Source organism: Cervus elaphus, chromosome 19 (assembly GCF_910594005.1).
Source record: "Cervus elaphus chromosome 19, mCerEla1.1, whole genome shotgun sequence".
Lineage (NCBI taxonomy): Eukaryota > Metazoa > Chordata > Mammalia > Artiodactyla > Cervidae > Cervus > Cervus elaphus.
The window spans coordinates 91,280,288-91,294,488 of NC_057833.1; the positions used below are offsets into that span (position 1 = coordinate 91,280,288).

The 14,201-nt window shown below is 45.7% G+C and overlaps 1 protein-coding gene across 3 annotated transcripts; it reads right to left on the reverse strand.

Annotated features, from left to right (window-relative positions):
* Positions 1–3,412: 3,412 nt before the first annotated feature.
* On the reverse strand, positions 3,413–13,209 carry PAQR9 (progestin and adipoQ receptor family member 9). 3 transcript variants are annotated; one of them, XM_043875321.1, is made up of 2 exons: positions 13,126–13,209; positions 3,413–12,398 (listed from the first exon to the last, which is right to left on the reverse strand). In XM_043875321.1, the coding sequence occupies exon 2, from the start codon at positions 12,240–12,242 to the stop codon at positions 11,109–11,111; it is 1,134 nt and encodes a 377-aa protein (XP_043731256.1). In that variant the 5' UTR covers positions 12,243–12,398; positions 13,126–13,209; the 3' UTR covers positions 3,413–11,108. The 3 variants fall into 3 exon arrangements, with proteins under 3 accessions (XP_043731256.1, XP_043731253.1, XP_043731255.1); XM_043875318.1 differs by lacking the exon at positions 13,126–13,209 and adding an exon at positions 12,765–12,956; XM_043875320.1 differs by lacking the exon at positions 13,126–13,209 and adding an exon at positions 12,684–12,773.
* Positions 13,210–14,201: the final 992 nt, after the last annotated feature.

Sequence of the window (14,201 nt, forward strand, 5' to 3'; positions counted from 1 at the left end):
TGCGGATGGTCTGCATTCACACTTTGAGAAAATTGACATCAGATAGCAATAGGGGAAGAGAAGTTAGCAAAGGAGATTGTGAAAGAGTAGGAGAGGTAGGAGGAAACCCAGGGCGTGTGGGTCTCAGAGGCTGAGGGAAGAATTTCGGCAGAAGGGAATGGAAAAGAGGATCTAAGAAATGTCCACGAGTTAATAAAGAGGTGGTTGGAAATCTTGTAAGAACCATTCTAGTGAGATTAATGAAGCCAGAATGCAGTGGGTGAAGGAGCAAGTGGGAGGTATGAAAACAAAGACAAGTGTACACCACTCTTGCAAAAAGCCTGGCTGTGAAGGAGAAGAAAGAGTGGGGTGTCTGTCAGAGTGTGACACAGTGGGAAGAGGGTGACTCTTTTTTAGAAGATGGGAGAAACTAGTAGCACATTTTAAAATGTTTATGAGGAGAATCCTATCAAGTAGAAGTCATTGAACATACAGAAGAATAATGTGCAATAGATGGAGTGTGGTTCTTAAAGAGATGGAAAAGGGGTATGATGAGAAATCTGAGGAGACAGTGGAAGTAGGAGGATCAAAGAAATGAAATACCTGCAATGGAGAACAGGTGGGTCACTGGGCAGCCCTGAGTCCTTATATGGAAATCTGTACATTAAGAATGACATATTTCAAATATCTAAGATATAGATGTATCTTAGAGGTGGTGAAGGACTCCAGGAGATGGTGAAGGACAGGGAAGCCTGGCGTGCTACAGTTCATGGATCATAAAGAGTCGGACATGACTGAGCAACTGAACAAAATAACAAGATACAGATCCTAAAATGCTGGACTGGCTGAGTGAAGGTGGGATGGGAGCTGTGCAAATCCTATCCATATATAACCATTTCTGATTACATACAGTAAATACAACTTAAACTGGGTAGTATAATGAAGGTAATGTCTTAGCTTAAAAGGAAAAGTTAAAAATTGTGTAGGCTTCAGGCTTAGGTTGATCAAGGCTCCCTTTGTGATTTACTCTATTCAGTCCCACTCCATGTGCTGGCTTTGTTCTTATTCTGGCTTCCCTCAGGGTTACACTTGGACTGCTACCAGCAGTCAAGGTTTAGGATTCCAGAAAAAATTAGAACCACGAAGAAAGAGTGGAGAGGGAAGATGAAAAATACCTGCCTCTTCCTTCTATCCAATCTCCCACCATTTCTTCTTCTCTTGGCAGAACCTAACAAAAGCCAGAGGGAAGGGGGCATAGAATCACAGAACAAACAAGTGGAAGGATGGGGAAATGGGTCTGTAGGCAAACAGACAGATGTCTGGCACAGGCCCAAGAGATGCATGCATGCATGCTAAGTCACTTCAGTCATGCCTGACTCTTGGCAGCCCTGTGGACTGTAGCCTGCCAGGCTCCTCTGTCCATGGGATTCTCCAGGCAAGAATACTGGAATGGGTTGCCATGCCCTCCTCCAGGGAATCTTCCCTACCCAGGGATCAAACCCATGTCTCTTGCATCTTCTGCATTGGCAGCCTGGTTCTTTACCACTAGTGCCACCTGGGAAGCCCTGGCCCAAGAGGTATTGAACAGCAAAAATAGAGTGGTCTTGGAGCAAGGCATTCAGAGATCCTCCCAGCACATGGACCCTGAGGAACCCACAAGCCACTCATGGAGGGCCTGGCCTTCCTACATCCTGGGAGGTGACGACTGTCAGGTATTGGTGGGACAGTATGTTATTAGAAGTGGTGTGACACTGTGAGTGTGAGTTTGCCTCTCAGTGATCCAGTTCTTCTCTGCCTACAGTTAGTCAAGGTGTAGCTGAATGAATCACTGAGAGGCATTCATATCACATGGAGATCCTGGGTGCTGGAAGCCAGCTGCAGTTCTAAGCCAGGACTTGGGGCAGATTTTGGGAAAGGGGGCAAGCACACTTAGATTACGCAGTTGTATTACATAAGCCAAGCGTACATGGAAAGAAGAGGGTAGGCTAGCCAGCCATGTGCTGGGCTGTGGTTGCTACCATTTGGGGCTGCTGGCATATATTTTCCTCCTTCCTTCTGTAACCAGCTGCTTCAGAACTTGAATAGGAACCCTGCATGGGTAAGACACTCAGCTTGGACAAGTGCTTTACAGAGTGCCCGTCAGCCCAAACCTTCAGTATCCCATTGTCCTTGTCCTCATGCTCCCTAAGGGTTAGGATTACAGAGGTATGCCTGTGCACCAGATGGCCAAGGGGACGGATGATGAGGTGGACAGCTGTTGTTTTTATCTGCCCATCACCCCTTCCTTTGGGGAACTAAACTTTCCCCTCCTTGTAGTTCTGGAAAGGGCTGTAAATCAAAAACACCTGTACCCTATTACCTTAGAAGAGTCCACGTGACCTGGGCTAGGTTAGGCCAATCAGATTCTCCCTTCCAGGAATGTGAATTGGGAACAGATACAATAGGGCCAGAAAGCAGCTGAAGTTGGCTCTCTCTCCCTGAAGAGCCGCTGGCTGGGGGCAGGACTTCCCAGCTGGGATCTTGAGCTTTGTCCTGTTCTTTGTCCTTCTTGAGGTCTGGGTGGTCAGCTTTGTGCATTCTGGGAATCCCTCAGTACTGAGAAGAGAATTTTCTGTTTCTAATAACCAAAAACCCCTACCTGAAACAAGAGTCAACATAATTTAAGGACTTTGCAATCTCAGAGCCTGAGAACTGAAGTTGGGTCTCCCTTGCTAGTATTATTTGGGATGGGGATGATGCAAAGTTAAACACATCACAGGGTTCTGGGGCAGGTTGTATTGGCATAGAAGTCCATGTGCTCTTGAAAAATAGTGAGGTGTAAGGAAAAGCTTCATTACTTGAATTATATATTTTCTTAGACAATAAGGCTTCAAAATAACTCATGAATTTTTTCATCTAACTCAAATTGTAATACACTAAAGGTGACATCCCGGGTAGTCCAGTGATGTCTGTGTTCCCAATGCAGGGGGCTGGGGTTCAATCCCTGGTCAGGGAACTAGACAACACATGCTGCAATGAAGACTTCAAATGCCACAACTAAGAGATACCACATGCTGCAACTGAGACCTGGTGCAGCCAAAATAAATAAATAAACAAATCTTTTAATTAAAAAAAATAATATACTAAGAATGCTTCTTCAGGACAAACTTCCATTTTCCCATTCTGCCTGTTCATTTCTATAAGAAGGATAATGTCTTTTCTTATGTTTATTAGTGTCATCATCATTGTTCAGTTGCTAAGTTGTGGCTGACTCTTGCAACCCCATGGACTATAGCCCAGCAGGCTCCTGCATCCATGGGATTTTCCAGGCAAGAATCCTGGAGTGGGTTACCATTTCCTTCTCCATCTTAGTGTCATACATGCTATGAATTTAGGAATGTTTGCTGAAGGTTGTCTTCTGAACATACAGAGAATGGACAAATGCAGTCCTAAACATGATGCTTACAAATAATTTATTCTTAATTCATACATTTGTTTTTCAGCAAAAAAATGCATAGTTATTTATACAAATTTTCATATTCAAGACCATAGGGAACAAATGTCTCAAGAAACTGAAATCATGGCAAATTATACAACAGACATGACTCATGATTTTTGTTCAGCTACATGCACAGAACTGACCAAGTGATAGCTATTTCTATGGACTATTTTTGCTTAATGTATCAAGTCATATGGGATTATGACTAAATAATGCTTTTCTGGGAGAATTCACCAACGATTTGAAACCATACTGTAGTACCTGTCCACACACCCTGAGAAAGCCTCGCCAGCTAGCTAAACACAGCTGTTCAGGATGTAGGTGGTGACTGGACTTAAGGTTGCTTAAGAAGAATTAATTTAACAAGCAGTGGAAAAACATTCAGTGTCTTTTTTCATGCCTGCATTTTCCTCTATTCTCCCCTTCCTCCATTAACACCATTAAATGAACTTAAAAAATACTGACACAAGGAGGTCTCTGGTTGGTCACCAGTAAATCCTTTCTCTGCCTCTGACCTGAAGGGGGGGAAATGTGTACGGCACTTCAGTTAATGACTGCAAATGGGAACCTGCTGGTTGTGCATCCTTGTAAATCTGACTGCAGTCATTGTACTTAAATCCTTACTTTAGAAATGGATGAACCTCCTAAGGCAGATGGTTTGAGAAGGCCTAAATACACATGGAACCCTTTTAGAAACCTTTTGTCTTCAAGGCTGAGTTTGTGGCAAGTGAAGGCTTTGAGGGTGGTGGACACAGTCTGGGAGAAGGCTGAAATGGACAGAACTCAGAGCTAGCACGTGCTTTATTTAGAGAGAAGAGTGGGCATGGTATCCTCCCCTATCCCTGAAATAGAGCCTTTTCCTGGATGGCATGAGGCTTTATTCTTCTTTCTGCTCCAGAGAAACCAGGAGTGGAGTGTCCAGGGCTGCACATTTTCCTGGTTATGTTATCCACAAGCCTACTGTGTTTATGATTGAACCCTCATCAAAGTGAATTGGACCTCATTTCTGTATTGCCTTGGTACTCAGTTGCTTAGTTTTGCTCATAGCCTCCATAAAAGGAAACAAACCTGGTAGAAAAGTAGACCGTCTGTGCTCAGCCTTGTTGGAAGAGTGCATTTAATGACATTTCTAACTATCATAGAATTTTGAAAAGACTTAAATGCAGCCTGGTGACACACCTGTAACATAGCTGACCTGTTTTCTTCTTTTTTAGAAAATGATTTTTATCCATCTTTAAACTATACACTATTTACATGTTTCAAGACCTCCTAGGTCTTTTATCATTTGGGTAAGAGCTCCAGGTGATTAAATCCCCAGGACAAAGATGAGGCTTTCCAAAAAGCGCTGGTTCTCATCTGTGTGCTAAGGCCAGTTTTTACAAACAAATTGCTATTATAAACATTTAAATATAAAATTAGAATACTTCTCTAAAAATTTTCATTTTTGCATCCAGCATACTACAAACAGATCATGCTATCTAACTAGAGATTGACCTAAAAGAAGAAATAAAATCAATGTGTCCCTGTTCTTCATCTGGAAACAAGGGTTATTTACACGGGGTCCTTTCTCAAGGTTGTGGTGAGCTGTGAGGAGAAGGGCTGTTTCTTCAGAATGGTTTAAAACCCATCCAAAGACACCCCCCACCCCCGACTCCTGCTTGAGTGCTTATTGCATATTTTAGGTGGAGTATAAGGCATGAGAAAGGTGGCCAGCCACTTTTACACTTTCGAGAATAATGTTACACATTCAAGAAATGCCTAGTTTGGAACAGCTTTCAGAGATTGTTCAAGAACAAAAAATATTAAAGGTCGTGCATTTAGAAGCTTTAGAAGCTTCTGCATCTAGAAGTATAGTACATTGGAAACATTTTCAAAAGCTCAAACCCAAAGCTGTGTTGCAGTGAGTTAAATAGTCAATATGTGAGCATTTCTGTTGCATCTAGGTATGTGTTCAGAGCTTTAAAAAGTCACATCCTGCCACAATTAACAGCCAAATAAGCATTCTTGGTCTGTGACCTATAAATAAACACTCTAATTCTGCAACTCACTGACAGACTCTGAAGAAGCTATTTGGGAACAAAAAGTCCACAAACTGGTTAGAAATCTGCAAACCAGAAATGCAATCCATTTGTCCTTTTTCTAATGACGACAAAAATTTGCATGGGCTTTTGGAATAGTGACTAAGAAGAGTGGACATCTATTTTCACCAGTAGGAAATAGTTATTCATAATATTGAAGGAATAAAGTCTTCAGTAGGAAGACATGCAGACTATCACAACACAGTAGAGCAGTACTCAGCTTCCACCAATGATTGTTTCCTTTTTCGGTGTGTCTAGACTCATTCGCTTTCTGTCAGGAGATATATGTCAGAGAGTATTGGCAGTCCTTCAAGAAAATGATTCAAAAGGTGATTAAAAATTGGCTGGTGCTATCCCCTCATGCCTTTCTGCCTTATGTCCTAATTTTTTTTTTTTCTTATGTCCTAATTTTATGGAGACAAATTAAAGACACGAAGCCACCGAACATGTGCCACTCAAAATATACCGAGGTGCTTGTGCTCAGGTCAAAACCTACAGGATGTGGTCAGACTGACAAACAGAATTCTTCACCTGCCTATATGAGCACGAACGCCCTGGGAACGCACATGCTTTTCTAGGGACAAAATGTAAAACTCAGGCAAAATTGTTCGTAATTAAACTTGTCCCATTCTGACTGTGTGAATCGAATCTTCCTCATTCTTCCTTTCCCATGCCTTCTTCCTAGCTTTTTCACATCTGATATTTTTTTCTAGATACCTTTCTCCAGGTTCATTTTTTTCTGAAACAAGGTACATAGGTTACAACATACCTAAAGAAGGGGAAAAGCTAAAGAACGTCAGTTAATCTTAGCTAATCTTTGGAGATATAAGCATTTAAGTTCACATTAAAAAAATTTAATTACACTATCTATGAAATGCACACTTAATAATATCACAGTCTAGGCACTTTGGATGAATCTTACTTCACAGTGATATGAACACTATGAACCCAAAAGTGATTGTTATTTATTAACTACCTTTATTAATTAGTAGTGATGACAAATTTTTCAGTTCTTTGTGCATATGCCTGCTCTCCCTTCACCTGGATTATACATTAAACTTTCTAGTTATTTCTACCTATAATATTCACACAGACCTAGAATCAGAAAGAAAGAAAAGGAGGGAAGGAAGGAAGAAAACTAAAGAAAGAAAAAAGAAAGAAATCAGTTGTGGGTAAATTAAGATGTTAATTGAAATAAGATTCTATGCGTTGTTCTTAGACTAATAGGAGAAAAGAACCAAACACAGTGGCTTAGGACATTGTGCTTATGGCCAGGGTTAGAGCTGGGTCCCTGGTCAGAGGGTTTTTTCCCAGTGTTCCTACCTCTGTTCCACCAGCAGAGGGTAACGGCTGTAATGATATGGATTGTTCCTGGCCCAGCATCTTACATGCAGAAGGTGCTCAATGATCACTGAAGACATTACATGAACAAAAAAATGAAAATCGGCTCACAGGACTCTTACAGAATGAAGTTATCAACGACAGACTTCAATAGGTGAAGAACAACTCAAGAGGACAAAACCACCTAACTACTTAAGTGGTTAATAATAACATTTTGTTTACAACATTATAATCTAAATTCAAGGATGTGTGCCTGTGAAGTTGCTTTAGTCGTGTGCAACTCTGCACCCTTATGGACTATACTCAGCCAGGCTCCTCTGTCTGTGGGATTCTCCAGGCAAGAATACTGGTGTGGGTTGCCCTGCCCCCCTTCAGGGGATCTTCCTGACCCAGGGATTGAACTTGTGTCTCCTACATCTCCTGTATTGGCAGGCAAGTTCTTTACCACTAGTGCCACCTGGGAAGCCCAAATTCAAGGACAGCCATCTCTAACCTTGCTGTTTTGTTATTATAAGGTAATGAATTAAAGGAGGAAAAAATATATATCCAGTTAGTGTCAATGTGCTTGGCCAGGCATCATAGCCATGTGAATTAGTAAACATAATTGAGCACACAACCATCCCCACATTCTAATTATGTCACCTTGGGGGACCAATGGTATAACCCTGAAATGGAGATAACCCCTTCAATATCTTTCTCCTACTAGAGTTTTGTGCATATTAAATCAAGTTGTGAAGAGATCTGAAGATTAAAATCCCTGCTTGTTATTGCTGTTAGCTCTCAGATTCAGCACCAAATCAGAAAAAGTTATAAAAATCATCTCCATCCCCAGATTTTGCATTCTTCAGAATGATTCCCCTGAAGCAGTAAGATGAATTAGGTGAAACGGGTTTTGACTGCAATCACTTACAGGCAGGATTTATGAATGGAAACATGGGAAGGCCACTCTGGCCAGCTGTGAAGCCCCACACTTTCTCCCCGGGCTATTTATAGAAAGTTATATGGCCAGGGGGAAAGATCACCTTTATTTTTACAAGCCATGACATGACTGAAGAACTCACTTCCTCTCTCTGGGAAGGTCACCCTCTTCACCTGAAGGTGCAGATACAAGAGTGACAGGAAAGAAGGGGACGCCCTCCAACCTGGCCAATTAAGTCAGCCTGAGTCAGCTTCAGAGACCAACCCACGGGGTGACAGGCACGCAAGTCAAACACCCTCATTTCCCAGGCATGACTGCTCCTTGAGATGTCACCTAGATCATGACTAACAAGTAAAAATAAAATGCATTACATAATAGGGTTCAAAATTCTACTGCTGAAATAGGTTGCACAGAGATAAGGGAGTGCATTTTGACTTATCATTTGTGCTACATTTCAAACAGCTGAACACTATAAACTAAGACTGAATTTTAAAGGACGTAGCAACATGGAGAGTGGGAAAAAACATTTTACGTGAAAAAATATTTTACAAGCAATTATATTGTGATTGCCATATTATCCCTGAAATATGTAATACACCTGGAGAGTTCCATGCAAATGTGGAGACTGAGTAAATATTTGCTGATTCTCAAAAATCATCTTTTACCTTGACTGAAATCTGATATCATTTAGCAAATAACATATATAGTTTCACAAATCATTCCTTGGTCTTATGTAGTGTATAGGGTTCCTATTGGAATACAAAGTAAAGCCAAACCACTGTTTTCCACCAGAATATCCTTTGTCAACGCTGTCTGTGGTACAGAAAAAACCAAGATGGAGCAGGAAAGGGAAAGTGCAGGATGGAAGAAACAAAGGGAACGAAGTGAGACTTTACTCCGCAGAAACCTTCCGGGGAAAGTGTGTCATCTTACTGAGCTCATGCATCATAATCACTTGAAAATGATACGGGTACAATTTTATCCTTAAGTGGCCTCTGCTTAAGGACAAAGACACAGGGCAAGAAGAGAATTTCGTTTGAGAACCTGGAAGATCGCCAACAAAAACTGAAAACAACAGATACGGGCTTAATTTCTCAAACTCATCGACATTTTTTAGAAGTCTGTCTCTAGAAAGTTTCTTCTGAAAAAGGAGGTCGCTATTTTACCAGGAAGACCCAAAATACTTCTCAACCTGTTCATCCAGCTTCTAAACCAACATTCTTTGGGGTTCTAGAAGACACAGCAATGACATGCAAATGAGTTTGCCTGCAGAAATAGCCTGATTTCCACAACTGTCCTTGAGCACACGTTCGGAATGAAGTTACAGCTGAGTTATTAACATCCGTGGCAGGCAAAACTCTCAGTCTCTGTAATGTAACCTAACAGGAATCTCCTTGCACTTTGCCAAAGATGAGACACTGACACCTATCAGCAGACTTGCAAAGTGTATTCATGATCCCATTAAGAGGTCCTAAGTCAAATACGGACAGACGTGCAGTTTACATCTGTGTGCAGTTAACACACAAGGATATTGGTTCCTCAAGGGAGTTGTGCCGAACCTCTCTGTTTACAAATACAGTAGCGATTAAAAGCATAAACAAAAACAGCAGTCTTGGCAGGAGCGCCAGCCTACCAGTGCTGAGGTAAGTGTTCATCTACCTTCTGTGCTTGATCTAAATTGTACCGTGAAGTCAAGACTTCCCCATTCAATGACTTACTTGGCTCTTCACCAAAAGGAATTGTCAGAAGTGTGACAAGCATTTAAATCACCTCACTAGTTTGTGTTAATCTAGAGTTGCCATTTCAGGACCAGGATAGCATTTGCGAGAACTATCTTAAGGAACACTGGCCAGTGTGGTTGTCAGACAGGATCTCAGGAATGTGTTTCCCAAATTTTTCAAAGACTTAGGGTGACTGCCGTTCATTTCCATAGTCTGGACCCAAATGAGACTTCAGTGCTTAACTAGGCAAAGGTCATCTTATTTAGCTTAAACTACAACTCAAATAACATACTCCTGATTTTTCATAACACAACTGCCAAATTTATTCCTGAATACTATGATTTTAATTTTAAGCAAGGATAGATGGGCACAGTCACGTTCTCCAGTGACTACATTAGGAACCATAGCTACAGTAGTGAGTTGGTTTCTTCTCCTTGTAGAGAAGGCAAATGTTCTACATGTCCTGGTAAGCAACTTTCAGTCCTACCAAAAACAACCAGCACCATCTTCCTTCCCTCCTGAGTGGAATGTTAAACCTTGATTTGCAATCAAGTAAGAAAAGCTTACTCCTACTGCTCTCCCCATGTAAGAAACCATTGATATTTTTGAGGACCAGTCATTTGGGCATTGCTTCAAAAGGCACATTTATTCCAGTGGCAATTTAAATCAGTAGAGAAGGAGAGAATAAGATTAAAAACAAAGCAAAAAAAAAAAAAAAAATCAGGTGGGTTTTATGGAATACATTAAAGTAAACAGGAATCTGGGATCTATACAAACCATTTAGCTTCCTCTCAATAGTTTAACCAGAGTCCCTACAGTAGAATAATTCACAGTTGTATCAAGACACACACAGGTCTCCAAAAAATACTGTGTAAAAAAAGTAGCTGAGAACTCTCAAGCAGCTTGCCCTGATGTCCAGTTCAAGTGTATGCAATGCAGAAGGGCTGCAAAATTCAAAACTACACAACAAGAAAATTCAGTGCAGATAACAGGCTTTGATAAATTATGAAAAACCATTGTATATATTACTATTTAAATAACATCTGAGAAAACATTTTGAAATAATTAACATGTGTTCACAGTCCATGCATTTTCTAGCAGGTTAAACCCTGGGTTTGTGTCTCTGTGCTGATTTTCTACAAAGGTCTGTTCCTAGACAAATCCAAGCATTCCTCAGAACCAAATGGAAGTACCCAGGGATTTCGTCTACTTACCCTCTTTACTCCATGCCTGACCTCACAAGGGTCACTTGCTATTACCTCTGGCAGAGAAGACGACTGGAAAATCGAACCGTTTGGGGTTTTAGTGGGGGTTTTATTTGCTGCCTTAGAAGAATCCCTGATGCCACAGACACCATCCGAATTTTCTCCAAGGACAAGAACCAGCTGCCCTATCCCTCCCGTTTGCCCACCTCCCTCTTCCAAAGCCCCAGGTGCGCTGAGACCCTCCTGCCTCGCTGGACTTTCCCCCTGTGGTTTTGCAGCACCTTCCTCAAGCAAAGAAGGAAACACGACAAAACTTCAAAACAAACCAACAACAGAAACTCCCAACAAACTGGTGGGCGAGCCGGCAGCCTCCCCCAAGGAGGAGGCTCACTTTTTACTGCAGAATTCGGCGTTGCTGAGGAACTTCTTGATGACCAGCCCCAGGCAGACAACCAGCAGCAGCATGTAGCCCACGGTGCCCAGGAAGGTGGGCGCGTCTGGTGGCTCCTTGAGGAACTGGCGCAGGCCCTCCTCCACGTAATACACCTGATCGTAGATGCTGAGGAAAGTGAAAATGTGGAAGAGCTGGTGGCTGTGGCCGATGATGTCGAAGAGGCCCGGCTGGATGCGCTCGGGGATCTTGCTCACGTTGAAGAAGGCAGCCACCACCAGCCAGAAGTAGCGGCGGTAGAAGTGCACGAAGAGCGTGGGGTTCTCCCCGCGCAGGTCGAAGAGCCAGCTCTCCAGCATGATGGGGCAGGCCATGCTCAGCGGCATGACGAAGACGAAGGTGCGCAGCGCGAACGGGTAAGAGCACCAGTCCGTGCGGCTCTTGCAGCAGGCCACGGTGCAGGCCACCGCCAGCACGAAGGCCACGGGCAGCACCAGCGCGCGGTAGGCGGCGATGAGGCCCGTGCAGTCCACGTGCCAGCCCAGGCGCTGCTGCACGTATGGGGTCATCACCCGGGCGTCCAACAAGCTCAGGCCTGGCAACAGGTAGTAGTAGTAGGCCACGGTGCTGCCGAAGCCGTAGTAGCTGATGGACGCGTAGTCCAGGTAGAAGAAGGCGGCGCGCAGGCGGAGCGACAGGCAGCTGAACACGTGCGCCGTGCAGCTCATGGCGAAGGTCAGCAGCACGCCCGACGCGTAGCACCACAGCGGCAGCAGCCACGGATGGTGGAAGGGCACGTCGCGGCCGCTCAGGAAGAAGAGGCGGCAGAACTTGCTCAGGAACAGCAGCAGCGGGATGAAGTGCGTCCAGAAGTTGAGCGTCTCGTTGGTGGGCTTCAGCACCGAGGCCAGGCACTCCTGCGCCGTGCACGGCAGCCGCCGGTAGCCTGACAGGATGAAGCACTCCACGAAGTCGTCGGGCACCTCGTCCCAGCGCAGCAGCGGCTTGGCGGATGCCGGAGAGTCCCCGGAGGCCAAGGCGTGGGGACGCGAGGCGGCCTCCGAAGCCGCCGCGGTCGTGCCAGGCGGGCCCTTTGTGCCCGCGCTCCGGGGCTGCAGGCGCCGCGGCATGGTGCCCGGGGCTTGGCTAGGACGCGCACCGGCGACCTCTGGCGCCGGCTCCTGCGCGCTCGCCAGTCCCCGCCGGCCGCCGTCGGAGCCTTTGTGCGCGCGCCGGGGGCGTCGCTGCAGGTTCAGAAGAAGACCGGAGCCTCTGAACAACCGTTCCTAAAAAATAAAGAAATAAATACAAATAATCATCGATCTCCAAGCCGCGTACCAACCGGCAGGAGCGCGCGGGGCACCGGCGGCCCCTTCGCCCGGCTCCCCGCTACCGGCTCGCGGCCGCCCGCGCTGCGGCAGCGGCGGCGGCGCGACTGACTGCGGCGGCGGCGGCGCTGCTGCTGCGGTGACTGGGCATCGCGCGGTGCGGGCGCAGCCGCCGCCGCCCCCGGCTCGGGAGGCGGGGATGGGGGGAGCGGAGGCGCTGGAGGGAGGGAGGGACGGGCGCACCGAGGGAGGGCGGGGGCCTCCCGGCTAGTGTTTCGCGGCCGCCTCGGGGGATAGAGTTGTCCCCGGTCTCGAGTTCCGTACCATCCCTCCTCCCCCGCTCCTCGGGTCGCCGAAGCCCGAGCTGGCCGGTTAATGATTGATGCGGGGGCCAAAGGCTGCGCCAGCGACTCGGCGGCCCGCACCGAGGGCGAGGGTCGGCTTCGGGATTCGAAACCCGACAGCCACGCGGGCGTTCGAGAGGACACTGGGGAGCCGCGTTCGCGGGGGGCGGGGAGCTGCGGCCGCAGGAGCGGGGAAAGAGGGTGGGAGGAGAGCGGCGGGCGAGTCCGAGCCGGGGCAGGGCGCAGGGATGCGCCGACCGTAATCTCGGAAGCGGCGGGGGCGCTCGGGCAATCTGGGGGCTTTGAGGCCGCGTCTGGATCAGGCCGTGTCGTTGTCATACCTGGGACCGCTCCTCTCTTGACGTGTGTGTGTGTGCATGCGTGCGCGCGCGCCGTCCTCACTCTTAGCACCATGTCAAGCGTTAGTTTATCTCCTTTCCTCTAGCGGACTTATTCAGGTGCGTCACCAACCTCCTTTCGTCCTTGTCCGATTCAAACGAACGGCCCTCTAAACTGGCCTGTGGTCGTGATCACCAGCCCTCGGGGGTCGCAGCCCACCCGTGCTCCTGTGTCTTTAACTAGGAATCTTGTTTGGAGCCCAGAGTCCTACAACTCAGGGCGGGCTGCTCAAACTCAGCATTTTAATGAAAAAATTCAGATGAAGACCAGGGGATCCGGAAAGCCTGTAATGATCTGAGAAATTTATTAAGAAGGGATTCCCAAGCAGAGCTGTGCCCGAGTCAAGGGCTGATTATAAGTGGGGATGTTGATGACGCAAGACCTCAGGGAGGAGGTGCGTTCTAGCCCGAATTGAAAAGAGAACGGAGACGAATTCGTGGAGATTGGGAGGGGTGGCTTGGAAAAAGCTTTATGCATAATTTAGCAGAAGTACCTGGCAGGCTAGGTTGAGTGGCTGGAGGCCAGAAGAAAGGAAGACTGAAGAATGGAAAACGGTTGTGATGCACTGCGCTGTGATAATATGCCCTTGAGCCTTGTGAAAAGAGGGACTAAAAAACCTGCCTCCTGTAAAATGTTTTGTCATTTCTAGGAAGTTTCCCTTAGAGATGCCCTGGGGGTGTGACCGAGTCCGACTTGCATCACTGACCTGCTGTATAGTGTCATGACAATAGAGGCTAACGTTTAAGGAGCCAAGCATTGTTCTAAGTGCTTTACAGTTTTAAAAATAATTTAGGTATTATTATTTTTCCCATTTTACAGATAAGGAAGTGGAAGCACCACAAGGGTAAATAATGGGCCTAGTTGGCAGAAGGGGGTTATGAACCTTGCAAACTGCTTCTGGACCTTATGTACTTAAAGCAGAACATCCAACAACCTGATTTGCTCAACTGTTTTCATTTCATAAATGAAAGGCCGCTTTCTTCCCTAACAAATCCTTTAAGTAGGTCAAGGAAGGTTT